Source organism: Saimiri boliviensis, chromosome 2, assembly GCF_048565385.1.
Source record: "Saimiri boliviensis isolate mSaiBol1 chromosome 2, mSaiBol1.pri, whole genome shotgun sequence".
Lineage (NCBI taxonomy): Eukaryota > Metazoa > Chordata > Mammalia > Primates > Cebidae > Saimiri > Saimiri boliviensis.
The window spans coordinates 57,948,308-57,962,814 of record NC_133450.1 but is presented as its reverse complement, the minus strand read 5'-3'; the positions used below and the strand labels follow the sequence as shown (position 1 = coordinate 57,962,814).

General features: G+C 42.7%; 1 protein-coding gene across 5 annotated transcripts in view; it reads right to left on the bottom strand.

Annotated features, from left to right (window-relative positions):
• Positions 1–14,507, bottom strand: part of PRORP (protein only RNase P catalytic subunit) — a 165,496-nt gene that overhangs the window by 146,427 nt on the left and 4,562 nt on the right. For all 5 annotated transcript variants that reach the window (XM_074393352.1, XM_074393353.1, XM_003924208.3 and 2 more), the window contains one exon: positions 13,539–13,671. In XM_074393352.1, the coding sequence (XP_074249453.1) occupies positions 13,539–13,671 (133 nt within the window). The remainder of the gene's footprint in view (positions 1–13,538; positions 13,672–14,507) is intronic.

Genomic DNA, 14,507 nt, shown 5'->3' with positions numbered 1-14,507 from the left:
GATCCACCTGCCTCGGCCTCCCAAAGTGCTGGGATTACAGGCTTGAGCCACCGCGCCCGGCCAGCACTGCCTAGGTATTCTAACCAGCAGCCAGGGTTGAAAGCCATTACATTACAGGGTGCCATCTCATTTACTTTGTTTTAAGCAAAAGAGTATTTGGGGAAAACGTATAAGCCTAAAATAACTTTTTTATTTTTGAGACGGAGTTTCACTCTTGTTACCCAGGCTGGAGTGCAATGGCGTGATCTCGGCTCACTGCAACCTCCGCCTCCTGGGTTCAGGCAATTCTCCTGCCTCAGCCCCCTGATTCGCTGGGATTATAGGCACACGCCACCATGCCCAGCTAATTTTTTCTATTTTTAGTAGAGATGGGTTTCACCATGTTGACCACGATGGTCTCGATCTCTTGACCTCGTGACCCACCCATCTCGGCCTCCCAAAGTGCTGGGATTACAGGCTTGAGCCACCGCACCCAGCCCTAAAATAACTTATAATACTCGTATCAGGTGCTTATGGAGGTCAGCTGACATCATAATTTAAGTAGACAAAAATATTCAACAAGGATTTAATAATGATTATGATTCCTTGGTTTATACCTCATAATCTCAAATTATAAGCAAGTTTTAGAAAGCAACATTGAAGGCAGTTCCAGCTATTTGTCAACTAGATGTTTCTGGTTTTTTGGTTTTGGTTTTGGTTTTTAGATGGAGTTTCACTTTTGTTACTCAGGCTGGAGTGCAATGGTGCAATCTCGGCTCACTGCAACCTCCACCTCCCGGGTTCAAGACATTCTCTTGCCTCAGCCTCCCAAGTAGCTGGGATTACAGGCAACTGCCACCATGCCCAGCTAATTTTTTGTATTTTTTTTTTAAATTATACTTTAGGTTCTGGGGAACATGTACAGAACATGCAGGTTTGTTACACAGGTATATGCCATGGTGGTTTGCTGCACCCCATCAACCTGTCACCTACATTAGGTATTTCTCCTAATGCTGTCCCTCCCCAGCTTCTCACCCCCAAACAGGCCCCAGTGTGTGATGTTCCCCTCCCTGTGTCCATGTGTTGTCATTGTTCAACTCCCACTTATGAGTGAGAACATGTGGTGTTTGGTTTTCTGTTCCTGTGTTAGTTTGCTGAGAATGAAGGTTTCCAACTTCATCCATGTCCCTGACAAGGACATGAACTCATCCTTTTTTATGGCAGCATAGTATTCCATAGTGTATAATATATATGCCACATTTTCTCTATCCAGTCTATCTTTCATGGGCATTTGGGTTGGTTCCAAGTCTCGTATTTTTTTTTAGTAGAGACAGGGTTTCACCATGTTTACCAGGCTGGTCTCAAACTCCTGACCTCAGGCGATCCACCCACGTCAGCCACCAAAAGTGCTAGGATTACAGGCATGAGCCACCGTACCCAGCCTTCAGCTAGATGTTTCTAATGTTGCTAACACAAAATAACTTAAAATGCTGAATATAATACAGTTTTATTAATACATATTTACAATGAATGGTATTATAGACTGACTCATGTCCCCCAACCAAATCCATATGTTAAAGTCTCAACCTGTAGTATTTCAGAATGTGACTGTATTTGGAGATAAGCCTTTAAAGTGGTGATTAAGGTAAAATAAGGTCATAAGGATGGGCTCTGATCAAATCTGACGGGTATCCTTATAAGAAGAAATTTGTACTTACAAAGATGACACCAGGGAATATACCAGAGGAAGGCCATGTGAAGATACCACAAGAAGGCAGCCATCAGCAAGCCAAAGAGAGAGGGATCAGGAGAAATCAAACCTGACAACACCTTGATCTTGGACTTCTAGAATCCAGAATGGTGAGAAAATGAATTTCTGCTGTTAAAGCTACCCGGTCTATGGTATTTGTAACAGCAGCTTTAGCAAATTAATACCCAAATGGTGACCAAAAAAAAAAAAAAAACCCAACCAAAACAGAATCTCTCACACGCACACGCACACGCACACGCACACGCACACGCACACGCACACGAAGAGACAACCAGTCCTTTGAATCATCGCATATGGTGCTCTTGGCCTTTCTCCCTTTCCTATCTGGCCTGGACACCATGCAGATGATGTTAACTACTTACTCTGTCAGAGTGCCTTCTCTTGCTCTCTAGAGTGTGCCACATCTAACCAATAAAACCCAAACTGTGGACCAATGCCACGCTTTGTCCCTTACTACTTCTGCTCTTGGTGAGCCACACTCTGTTGGAAATATATTAAATCACACAATCACACAGAATAATGCCTACAAATTCACAGATTCAAACCTCAGCACCCTCCCTCTGCCTTAATCCTTCTGCCTTGAGTTAGCATCTTGACATCCCTCAAGAACCATTCCAAACCTTTCCCACTCTCTCTAGTACTCAATACTTGACTCTCATCTCTCTCATCTTGTATACCACTTAACACGGTAGGTATCATTTATCTCAATGTTCCCTCTTTCTAACAATATATCATCCATACCCATCCTCACTTTCTTTTCTACAGCCTCAAATGAGATTTCCTTCATTTCCAACCTCCCAATTTGCAATCTTTTTGGCAACCCCTGCTACTTTTGCTCAGCAATATTCCTTCTTCTCTCCTTCAAATCCTGTTTACTCAATACTTCGTTATCTCTACTGACACCTTTCCTTCATCCTTCAAACAGGCACAAGCCTCTCTATCTTCCTAAACCCTCCCTTGACTCCACCATCCTCCAGTCACCACTATATCATCTAATTTTTATGTAAACTTCTCAAAAGTAGAGTTTACCCTCAATGTGTATTCACTCAGCTGCTATAACCTGGCTAAATATGGCCCCCAACAAACTACTGAAACTGCTCTTCCTAAGGTCATCAATGATTTCTTAGTTGTCAAAGTTGCCCACCCTCGTGGTTGGAACTGGAGTTCCCACAGCCTCACCACTATGGGCCAAAGTGCTCCGGGCCCATAAATGAATTTGAAAGACAGTCTAGGCCACAAGGAACTACAACTCCTAGGTGAGTCCTAGTGCTGAACTGGGCTCAGAGCCAGGGGACTGGTGGGGGCATGTGATCTACTGAGACACCAACTAGGATGGCCAGGGGAGACCTGGTGCTACACCTTCCCAAAGCCCAGGCCGCACAGCTCACAGTCTCTTAAACAGATCCCCTCCTTCTGCTTGAGGAGAGGAGATGGAAGAATGGGAAGGACTTTGTCTTGCATCTTGGATACCAGCTCAGCTACAGCAGGATAGGGTACCAGTCAGAGTCAGGACACCCCCCCTTTTCCCGGCCCTAGCTCCTGGACATTTCTAGACTCTCTGAGCCAGAAGGGAACTCATTGCCTTGAAGGGAAGGACCCAGTCATGGAAGGATTCATCACCTGATGACTGAAGAGCCCTTGGGCCCTGAACAACCAGCAGCAATATCCAGGTAGTACATCAGAGGCCTTGAGTGAAACTCTGATACTTGCTGGCTTCAGGTACCAACTCAGCCACAGCTGGGTAGAGCACCAAAGGTGAGTCCCAGGCCAGGCAGCATGAACCACAAGCTGACTGAACAGTGCTTAGGGCTTAAGAGAACATCAGTGGCAGCCTGACAGAAATCCCTGTGGGCCTCTGGTGGCAGTGGCCACAGGGTGGGGCTCCTCTGCTTCAGGAAAGGGGAGGGAAGAGCGGGAAGAACTGTGTCTTATGGTTTGAATGCCAGCTCAGCCAAAGCACAACAGAACACCAGGCAGACTTCTAAAATTTTTGACTCTACTCCCTGACTCCCAGATGGCACTTCTGTATCTGCCAAGGCCTAGGGGAACTTGTCACCCTGACGGGAAGGAGAGAGGCCTGGCTGGCTTTGCCACCTGCTGACTGTAGAGCCCCAGGGCCTTGAGTGAACATGGACAGCCAGGGAGTAGTTAATCAGGCCTTGGGAAAGACCCAGTGCTGTGCTGGCTTCAAGTCTGACCCAGTACAGTCCTTGTGGTGGTAGCCACGGGGGTACTTGTGTCACTCTACCCTCAGCTCCAGGTGGCTCAGAATGAGAGAGAGACTCTTTTTGTTTAGGAGAAAGTATGGGAGGAGAACAAGAGTATCTGCCTAGTAATCCAGAGAATTCTCCCTGATCTTATTCAAGACCATAAAGGCAGTACCTCGTACCACAGCATAAGTGGGCTTTGAGTGCCTCCTAAACCAGATACAACTTAGATCACAACACCCAAGTCCTTCTGAATATCTGGAAAGCCTTCTAAGGAAGGACAGGTACAAACAAGCCCAGACTGCAAAGATTACAATAAATACCTAACTCTTCAATGCCCGGACGTGGTATCAAGACGATCCAGGAAAATACATTACAAAATGAACTAAATAAGGCACCAGGGAACATTCCTGGAAAAACAGATATGTGACTTTTCAGACAGAGAATTCAAAATAGCTGTGTTAAGGAAACTCAATGAAATTCCAGATAACACCAAGAAGGAATTCAGAATTCTACCCGATAGATTTAACAATGAGACGGAAAAAATTAAAAAGATTTGAGCAGAAATTTTAAAGCTGAAAAATGTAACTGGCATACTTAATGCATCAGAGTCCTTTAACAGCAGAATGGATCAGACAGAAGAAGGAAGTAGTAAGCTTGAAGACAGGCTATTTAAAAATACACAGAGGAAAGAAAAGAAAAAGAATAAAAAACAGTGAAGCATGCCTACAGGATCTAAAAAATAGCCTCAAAAGGGCAAATCTAATAGTTATTAGCCTTAAAGAGGATGAGAGAGAGGAGTAGAAAGTTTTTTCAAAGAAGTAATAACAAAGAACTTCCCAGAGAGCCTCCTTAAACCTGGAGAAAAATACCAAATCCATCTACAAAAAGGTTATAGGACACCAAGCAGATTTAACCCAAAGAAGATTACCTAAAGGCATTGAATAATCCAATTTTTTTTTTTTTTTTTTTTGAGATCGAGTCTCACTCTGTTGCCCAGGCTGGAGTACTGTGGCACAATCTTGGCTCACTGCAACCTCTGCCTCCTAGGTTCAAATGACTTCCCTGCCTCAGCCTCCCGAGTAGCTGGGATTATAAGCATGCACCACCAGGACTGGTTAATTTTTTTTATTTTTAGTACAGAAGGGGTTTCACCATGTTGACCAGGCTGGTCTCGAACTCCTGAACTCAACTGATCTACCTGCCTCAGCCTCCCAAAGTGCTGGGATTACAGGCATCAGTGACTGTGCCTGGCCAAATAATCCAACTTTCAATGGGTAAAGAAAGGATCAGCTGGGTGCAGTGGCTCATGCCTGTAATCCCAGCATTCTGGGAGGCCAAGGTGGGCGGATCACCTGAAGTCAGGAGTTTGAGACCAGCCTGACCAACATGGAGAAACCCTGTCTCTACTAAAAATACAAAATTAGCCAGGCATGGTGACACATGACTGTAATACCAGCTACTTGGAGCCTGAGGCAGGGGAATCACTTGAATGCAGGAGGTGGAAGTTGTGGCCACCCAACATCACGCCACTGAACTCCAGCCTGGGCAACAAGAGCGAAATGCTATCTCCAGAGAAAACTAAATTGAAAAAAAAGAAAGGCGGCCATGTGCGGTGGCTCAAAACTGTAATCCCAGCACTTTGGGAGGCCGAGGCGGGTGGATCATGAGGTCGAGAGATGGAGATCATCCTGGTCAACATGGTGAAACTCCGTCTCTACTAAAAATACAAAAAACTAGCTGGGCGTGGTGGCGTGTGCCTGTAATCCCAGCTACTTAGGAGGCTGAGGCAGGAGAATTGCCTGAGCCCAGGAGGGGAGGTTGCGGTGAGCCGAGATCGCGCCATTGCACTCCAGCCTGGGTAACAAGAGCGAAACTCCATCTCAAAAAAAAAAAAAAGAAAGAAAAAAAAGAAAGGCTCAGCCAGGCCTGGTGGCTTGCACCTATGATCCCAGTACTTTGGGAGGCTGAGGCAGGCAGATCACTTGAGGTCAGGAGTTCAAGACCAGCCTGGCCAACATGGTGAAATCCCATCTCTACTAAAAATACAAAAGATAGCCAGGCGTGGTGGTGCACACCTGTAATCCCAGCTACTCAGAGGCAGAGGCAGGAGAATCACTTGAACCAAGAGGTGGAGGTTGCAGAGACCTGAGATCAAGCCACTGCACTCCAGCCTGGGTGACAGAGAGAGACTGTGACTCAAACAACAACAACAAAAGGATCCTAAAAGCAACAGGAGGAAAAAAAAAAAAAATTATATATATATATATATATATATATATACACATATATATATAACATACAACAGAGCTATAACACAACTGGCAGCAGACTTTTCAGTGAAACCTTACAGGCCCAGGAAAGAATGGCATGACATACCTATAGTGCTACAGGAAAAACACTTTTACCCCAGAATAGTATATGCAGTGAAATATCCTTCAAAAATGAAGGAGAAATAAAGATTTTCCCAGACAAACAAAAGCTGAGAGTTTTAATCAACACCAGACCTATCCTACAAGAAATGCTAAGGAAGGCCAGTGCAGTGGCTCACACCTGTAATCCCAGCACTTTGGGAGGCTGCGGCAGGTGGATCACTTGAAGTCAGGAGTTTAAGACCAGCCTGGCCAACATGGTGAAACACTGTCTCTACTAAAAATACAAAAAAAAATTAGCCAGATGTGGCAGTGGGTGCCTGTAATCCCAGCTACTCGGGAGGCTGAGGCAGGAAAATCATTTGAGCCCAGGAGGCAGGAGTTTCAGTAAGCCCAGATCACCCCATTGCCTCCTAAAGTGCTGGGATTATAGGCGTGAGCCACCACAGCTAGCCATCCTTTTCTTTGTGATTGAAGTACTCCTTACCATTTTTTCTTCTTAAAAAAAAGAAAAAAAGCACAGAGTGGCTGAATGGATAAAAAAAAACAAGGCCCAATGATTTGTTGTCTACAAGAAACATGCTACACCTATATAGACACCAGAGACTGAAAAAAGAGGAAAAGAAAAAGATATTCTATGCCAAAGAAACCAAAAAAGAGCAGGAGTCACTATACTTATATCAGACAAAATAAATTTCTCTCTTTTTTTTTTTTTTTTTTTTTTTTTGAGATGGAGTCTCACTCTGTCACCCAGGCTGGAATGCAGTGGTGCAGTCTTGGCTCACCACAATCTCCACTTCTCGAGTTCCAGTGATTTTCCTGCCTCATCCTCCCAAGTAGCTGAGATTACAGGCACCGACCACTACACTCAGCAAATTTTTTGTATTTTTAGACAGCTGGGTTTTCACTATGTTGGCCAGGCTGGTCTTGAACTCCTGACCTCATGATTTGCCCACCTCAGCCTCCCAAAGCACTGGGATTACAGGTGTGAGCGACCACACCCAGCCCAGACAAAATATATTTCAAGACAAAAATGATAAGAGACAGAGAAGATCACTATATAATGATAAAGAGGTCAACTGAAGAAGAAGATGTAACAGTTGAAAATATATAGACACCAAAACTGAAGCACCCTAATATGTAAAGCAAATATTATGAGAGCTAAAGAAAGAGACAGACACCAATACAATACTAGCTAACGACTTCAACATTCCACTTTCCCCAATCAATTTTCTGTTGGTTTTCATCCCAACAGAAAATCAGCAAAGAGATATCAGACTTAATCTGCACTACTGGCCGGGCGCAGTGGCTCAAGCCTGTAATCCCAGCACTTTGGGAGACCGAGGTGGATGGATCACGAGGTCAAGAGATCGAGACCATCCTGGTCAACAAGGTGAAACCCCGTCTCTACTAAAAATACAAAAAATTAGCTGGGCATGGTGGCGCGTGCCTGTGATCCCAGCTACTCAGGAGGCTGAGGCAGGAGAATTGCCTGAACCCGGGAGGCGGAAGTTGCAGTGAGCCGAGATCGCGCCATTGCACTCCAGCCTGGGTAACGAGCGAAATTCTGCCTCAAAAAAAAAAAAAAAAAAAAAATCTGCACTACTGACCAAATGTATCTAATAGATATTTATAGAACATTTCATCCAACGGCTGTCTTAAAACATCCAAAAAATCTGAAATAATATGTATCTTCTCTGATCACAATGGAATAAAATGAGAGATCAATAGCAAGAAGAATTTTAGAAACAAATAATCGGAAATTAAACAGCACGCTCCTGGGCCAGGCATGGTGGTTCATGCCAGTAATCCCAGCACTTTGGGAGACCCAGGAGGGTGACTCACAAGGTCAAGAGATCAAGATCATCCTGGCCAACATGTTAACACTCTGTCGCTACTAAAAATACAAAATAATTAGCTGGGCGTGATGGTGCATGCACCTGTAGTCCTGGGTACTTGGGAGGCTGGGGCAGGAGAATCACTTGAATCTGGGAGGCAGAGGTTGCAGTGAGCCAAGATCACACCATTGCACTCCAGTCTGGGATACAGAGTGAAACTCCGTCTCAAAAAAAAAAAAAAAAAAAAAAAAAATGCTCCTGAATGACCAGTGGGTGCATAAAGAGATTAAGAAGGATATTGGAATTTTTCTTGAATCAGATAATAATGGAAACACAATACCCCAAAATTTATGGGATACAACAAAAGTGGCTACAAGTGCCCATATCAAAAAAGAAGAGGCCAAGTGCCGTGGCTCACGCCTGTAATCCCAGCACTTTGGGAGTGTGAGGCAGACAGATCACAAGGTCAGGGTTTAGAGACCAGCCTGACCAACATGGTGAAACCCCATCTCTACTAAAAATACAAAAATTAGCCTGGCATGGTGGTGCACTCCTGCAATCCCAGCTACTCGGGAGGCTGAGGCAGGAGAATCACTTGAATCTGGGAGGCGGACGCTGCAGTGAGCCAAGATCGAGCTAGTGAACTCTCTCCTGGATGACAGAGCAAGACTCCAACTCAAAAAAAAAAAAGGAAGAAAAACGTCAACTAAACAACCTAAATATGCATCTTTTTTTTTTTTTTTTTTTTTTGAGATGGAGTTTCGCTCTTGCTACCCAGGCTGGAGTGCAATGGCGCGATCTCGGCTCACCGCAACCTCCGCCTCCTGGGCTCAGGCAATTCTCCTGCCTCAGCCTCCTGAGTAGCTGGGACTACAGGCACGCGCCACCACGCCCAGCTAGTTTTTTTGTATTTTTAGTAGAGACGGGGTTTCACCAAGTTGACCAGGATGGTCTCGATCTCTCGAGCTCATGATCCACCCGCCTCAGCCTCCCAAAGTGCTGGGATTACAGGCTTGAGCCACCGCGCCCGGCCAAATATGCATCTTAAAGAATTAGAAAAGCAAGAGTAAACCAAATCCAAAATCGGGATACTAAATAATAAAAATCAGAGCAGAAATAAATAAAATTGAAATTAAGAAAACCATACAAGGCCAGCCAGGCATGGTGGCTCACACCTGTAACCTCAACACTGTGGGAGGCTGAGGCGGCAGGTGGATCACAAGGCCAGGAGTTCAAGACCAGCCTGACCACCATGGTAAAACCCCGTCTCTACTAAAAATACAAAAATTAGCTGGCATGTTGGCACGGGCCTGTAATCCCAGCTACACAGGAGGCTGAGGCAGGAGAATCTCTTGAACCCAGGAGGCAAAGGTTGCAGTGAGCCAAGATCACGCCACTGTATTCCAGCCTGGGTGACAGAGCAAGACTCCATCTCAAAAAAAAGAAAACCACACAAAAGATCAATGAAACGAAAAGTTGTTTTTTTTGAAAAGTTAAACAAAATTGATAAACCTTTAGCCAGACCAAGAAAAAAAGAGAGAAGACCCAAATAAATAAAATCAGAAATGAAAAAGGAGACATTATAACAAATACTGCGGAAATTGAAAGGATCATTAGTGGCTACTATGAGCAACTATATGCCAATAAATTGGAAAGTCTAGAAGAAATGGACAAATTCCTAGATACATTCAATCTATTAAGATTGAACCATGGGGCGAGATCCAAGATGGCTGACCACTAGCAGCTCGGGATTGTAGCTCCCAGTGAAAGCGCAAAGAACGAGAGGACGCCACACCTTCACATGAATTCTTGTTGCGCACGCACCAGGAGATTCCCAGCGGAGGAGCCCCACGGGTAGCCAGCGGGACTCTTGTGACCGGCGAGGCGGTTTTGCCGGCGCCTCGGAGCGTTGGTTCTTGGTGCAGAGTCAGAAAAGCACCATCAATCTTAACGCCGCTGATTTAGTTGGCACAGTGGGTTGCTCAGATTTCGGCGCTGAGAATCAATAAGTTGGACGTCCACTCAGAAACCCAATTACAAAGACGGTAATTATAAAGACCACATGGATAAATCTACAACGAAGGGAAGAAAACAGCCAAAAAAGGCTGAGAATACCCAAGATCAGAACGCCTCTCCCTCAGCAGGGGATCACAGTTCCTCATCAGCAACAAAACAAGGCTTGATGGAGAATGAGTGTGTTCCAATTACAGAAGCAGGCTTCAAAATGTGGATAATAAGAAACTTCTGTGAATTAAAAGAACTTGTTCTAACACAATCCAGAGAAACTAAGAACTTTGAAAAAAGGTTTGATGAAATGTTAACAAGAATACACAATTTAGAGAGGAATATAAGTGAATTGATGAAGTTGAAAAACACAATACAAGAACTACGTGAAGTATGCACAAGTTTTAACAGCCGAATTGATCAAGCAGAAGAAAGGATATCAGAGGTCGAAGACCAACTCAATGAAATAAAACAAGAAGACAAGATTAGAGAAAAAAGGATAAAAAGGAATGAGCAAAGTCTCCAAGAAATATGGGACTATGTGAAAAGACCTCATCTACGCTTGATAGGTGTACCTGAATGTGACGAAGAGAATGAATCCAAGCTGGAAAATATGCTTCAGGATATTATTCAGGAAAATTTTCCCAACCTAGTAAGGCAAGATAATATTCAACTCCAGGTAATACAGAGAACACCACAAAGATATTCCTCAAGAAGAGCAACTCCAAGGCACATAATCGTCAGATTTACCCGGGTTGAAATGAAGGAGAAAATACTAAGGGCAGCCAAAGAGAAAGGTCAGGTTACCCACAAAGGGAAGCCTATCAGACTTACAGCAGATCTCTCAGCAGAAACCCTACAAGCCAGAAGAGAGTGGGGACCAATATTCAACATCCTTAAAGAAAAGAACTTTCAACCCAGAATTTCACATCCAGCCAAGCTAAGCTTCATAAGTGAAGGAAAAGTAAAGTTTTTTGTGAACAAGCAAGCACTCAGAGATTTCATCACCACCAGGCCTGCTTTACAAGAGCTTCTGAAAGAACCACTACACATAGAAAGGAATAAACAGTATCAGCCTTCCTAAAAAATACCAAAAAGAGCATCAATATAATGACCACATCATATCAACTTAGAAGTTTAAACGAAATGTTGGTTGGCTCCTTGTTTGTTATTCTCTTCCCTCATTTTATTTTATGTCTCCATTATTAAGGACAATTATAGGCATACCCATATTTAGACTGCATTCTATTCCGGGCAATAAAGCAATACCCCTATTCTCTCTCCCTCTTCCTCTTTCTCTTTCTTCCTCTTCTTTATTCTTTTTATTATTCTTTTTTCTTTCTCAAAAAAAAAAAAAAAAAAAGAATTACTTACTGGCTTTATGCATATTATGTAAGAAGCTTGGGCACGGTGGCTGATGCCTGTAATCCCAGAACTTTAGGAGGTCGAGGCAGATGGATCACCTGAAGTCAGGAGTTGGAGACCAGCCTGGCCAACGTCATGAAACCCTGTCTCCACTAAAAATACAAAAATTAGCTGGGTGGGGTGACACATACCTGTAATTCCAGTTACTGCTGAGGCTGAGGCAGGAGAATTGCTTGAATTCTGGAGGCAGAGGTTGCAGTGAGCTGAGATTGCACCACTGTACTCCAGCTTCGGTGACAGAGCAAGACTCTGTCTCAAAAAATAAAAAAATAAGAAAACCACAGATGTAAGGATTTGCAATTAGAAAGCCTGAAGGGAAATTTTTGGAACTTCTCGGTCAACCTAAATTTACAGATAGGGAAGCAGGTATGGAGAGCAACATTTGTACTTCTGAAGTAATACTGTAATTTGGACTTACAGGCTTTGTGATATATTGGCACCACCACAAAAAAAAAAAAAAAAAAAAAAGAACTCTTAGAATGTTTATAACTTTAAATTAAGCAATGCTTTCTTAGATATGACACCAAAAGCACAAAAAACAACAACAAAAATACAGAAACTGAGCACTATCTAAATTAAAACCTCTTGTGCTCCATAGGACATTATTCTTTATTTTTTGTTTTGTTTTGTTTTGTTTTTCTTTCCAAACACCAAGACTTCAAGGAGATACAAAAAAAAAAAAAAAAAAAAAAAAAAAAAAAAAGATTGAACCATGAAGAAATAAAAAACCTGAAGAGACCAATAACAAGTAATGAGACTGAAGCCATAATAAAGTCTCCCAGCAAAAAAAAGTCCAGGACCTGATGGCTTTACTGCTCAATTCTACCAAACATTTACCAATCCTATTGAAACTATTCCAAAAAATAGAGGAGGGAAGACTTTCAAACTCATCCTGTGAGGCTAGTATTACCCTGATACCAAAACCAGACAAAGACCTATCAGAAAAAGAAAACTACAGGCCGATATCTCTGATGAATATTGATGCAAAAGTCCTTAACAAAATACTAGCACACCAAGTTCAACAATACATTAAAAAGATTGTTCATCATCACCAACTGTGATTTATCCCTGGGATGTAAGGATGGTTCCACATACACAAATCAGTCAATGTGATACTAAGAAAATGTGTAATCTTCTTAAGTTACTGTAAACTCTCTTGACTAGAAAAGTTGTGAGAAACCATAATGTCTTTATGGAAGTCTACTTAAACATAGTTTTCTGGAAGCACTTACAGAAGAATAAGCATCTTTTTAGTTTAACTGCTCTTATTATGCCCAGATATAATAGGATTGACTTCAGCAGATGATGATCTAACCTAATTATTCTATGAAATTCTAAGGCAATCTCTCTGAAAATTTGGCAACTATAGCCAGCAGGCCAAATCCAGCCTACTGCTTGTTTTCATAAATAAAATATTACTGGAACACAGCCATGTCTATTCATTTATGTATTACTTATGGCTGTTTTTTAAAAATTATCATTTTTTAAAATTTTTTATTTTTTTGAGAGGGAGTCTTGCTCTGTTGCTAGCCTGGAGTACAGTGGTGAGATCTCAGCTCACTGCCACCTCCACCTCCTGGGTTAAAGCAACTCTCTGCCTCAGCCTCCAGAGTAGCTGGGATTACAGGTTCCCACCACCATGCCCAGCTAAATTTTGCATTTTCAGTGAAGATGGGGTTTCACTGTCTTGGCCAGGCTGATCTTGAACTCCTGACCTTGTGATCCACCCACCTCGGCCTCCCAAAATGCTGGGATTACGGGCGTGAGCGACCATGCCCAGCCTACCTATGGCTGTTTTAACTACAACAGCAGAGTTGAAAAGTTGCAATGGGGACCAGTGGCCTACAAAGCCTAAAATATTTACTATCTGGCATTTTACACAGATTGCAGACCCCTGCTATAGACAAGCAATCCAAAAGGCAATAAAACCTGTCAGACCCACCTGAGGTGTTGTCTTTCTGTACTGGTCACCTCCATCTATCACATCCCTCATGATTCTTCCTTTAAGAAATTCATAATCTTCTGGACTCAGCTGAATAGACTCTATGGTTTTTCCACAGCCCGAACACTGACCACTGTAATTATAATTGTTAAATAATAATATTTAAATGTCAAATAATGTTCTGGGGAAAAAATTGTAAAATGAACAATGAGGAAATTAAAAGGTAATTAAAAAGAACATTAAAACCCTTGTGATAATTACATACATCTAATTTTTTGTAAACCTGATAATATCACAAATTAGTGTGCTAGAAAACCCAAAAAAGTAGACTGGTCATTTAGATGACTTTTACTATTATTATTTTTTCGAGAAAGGGTCTCACTCTGTTGCCTAGACTGGAATGCAGTGTTACAATTATGGCTCACTGCAGCCTCAACCTCCTAGGATCAAGTGATCCTCCTGCCCAACTACCAGAGCAGCTAGGACAACAGGTGTGTGCCACCTCGCCCAGCTAATTTTTTTATTTTGGTGACTAATTTCTGTATTTTTTCTAGAGACAAGGTTTCCCAATGTGGTGCAGGCTGGTCTCGGACTCCTGAGCTTGAGAATCTGCCCACGTTGACCTCCGAAAGTGCTGGGATTACAGGCAAGAGCCACTGCACCTGACTTGGATGACACTTTTAAAATAATTCCTATTCTGTGGAATATCATATTGATGAAATAAATAATAAATAAATAAATAAATAAATAGGAAGTAATTCCTAAAACACAACTGGGTCCGGAACCTCTAGGGGAAAACACCTCTAAGGTTTCACATAGGCTTATAGTACTCATAGGAAAACATTTTGGGCACTGATAAGTGCTAAGTCTCTGCAGGCAAAGTTTTTTTTTTTTTCCTCAGTTACTCTAATTATATACTTGTAATTATCCTATCCTTAAGGAACTTAAATATTTTTGAATCAATAGCAA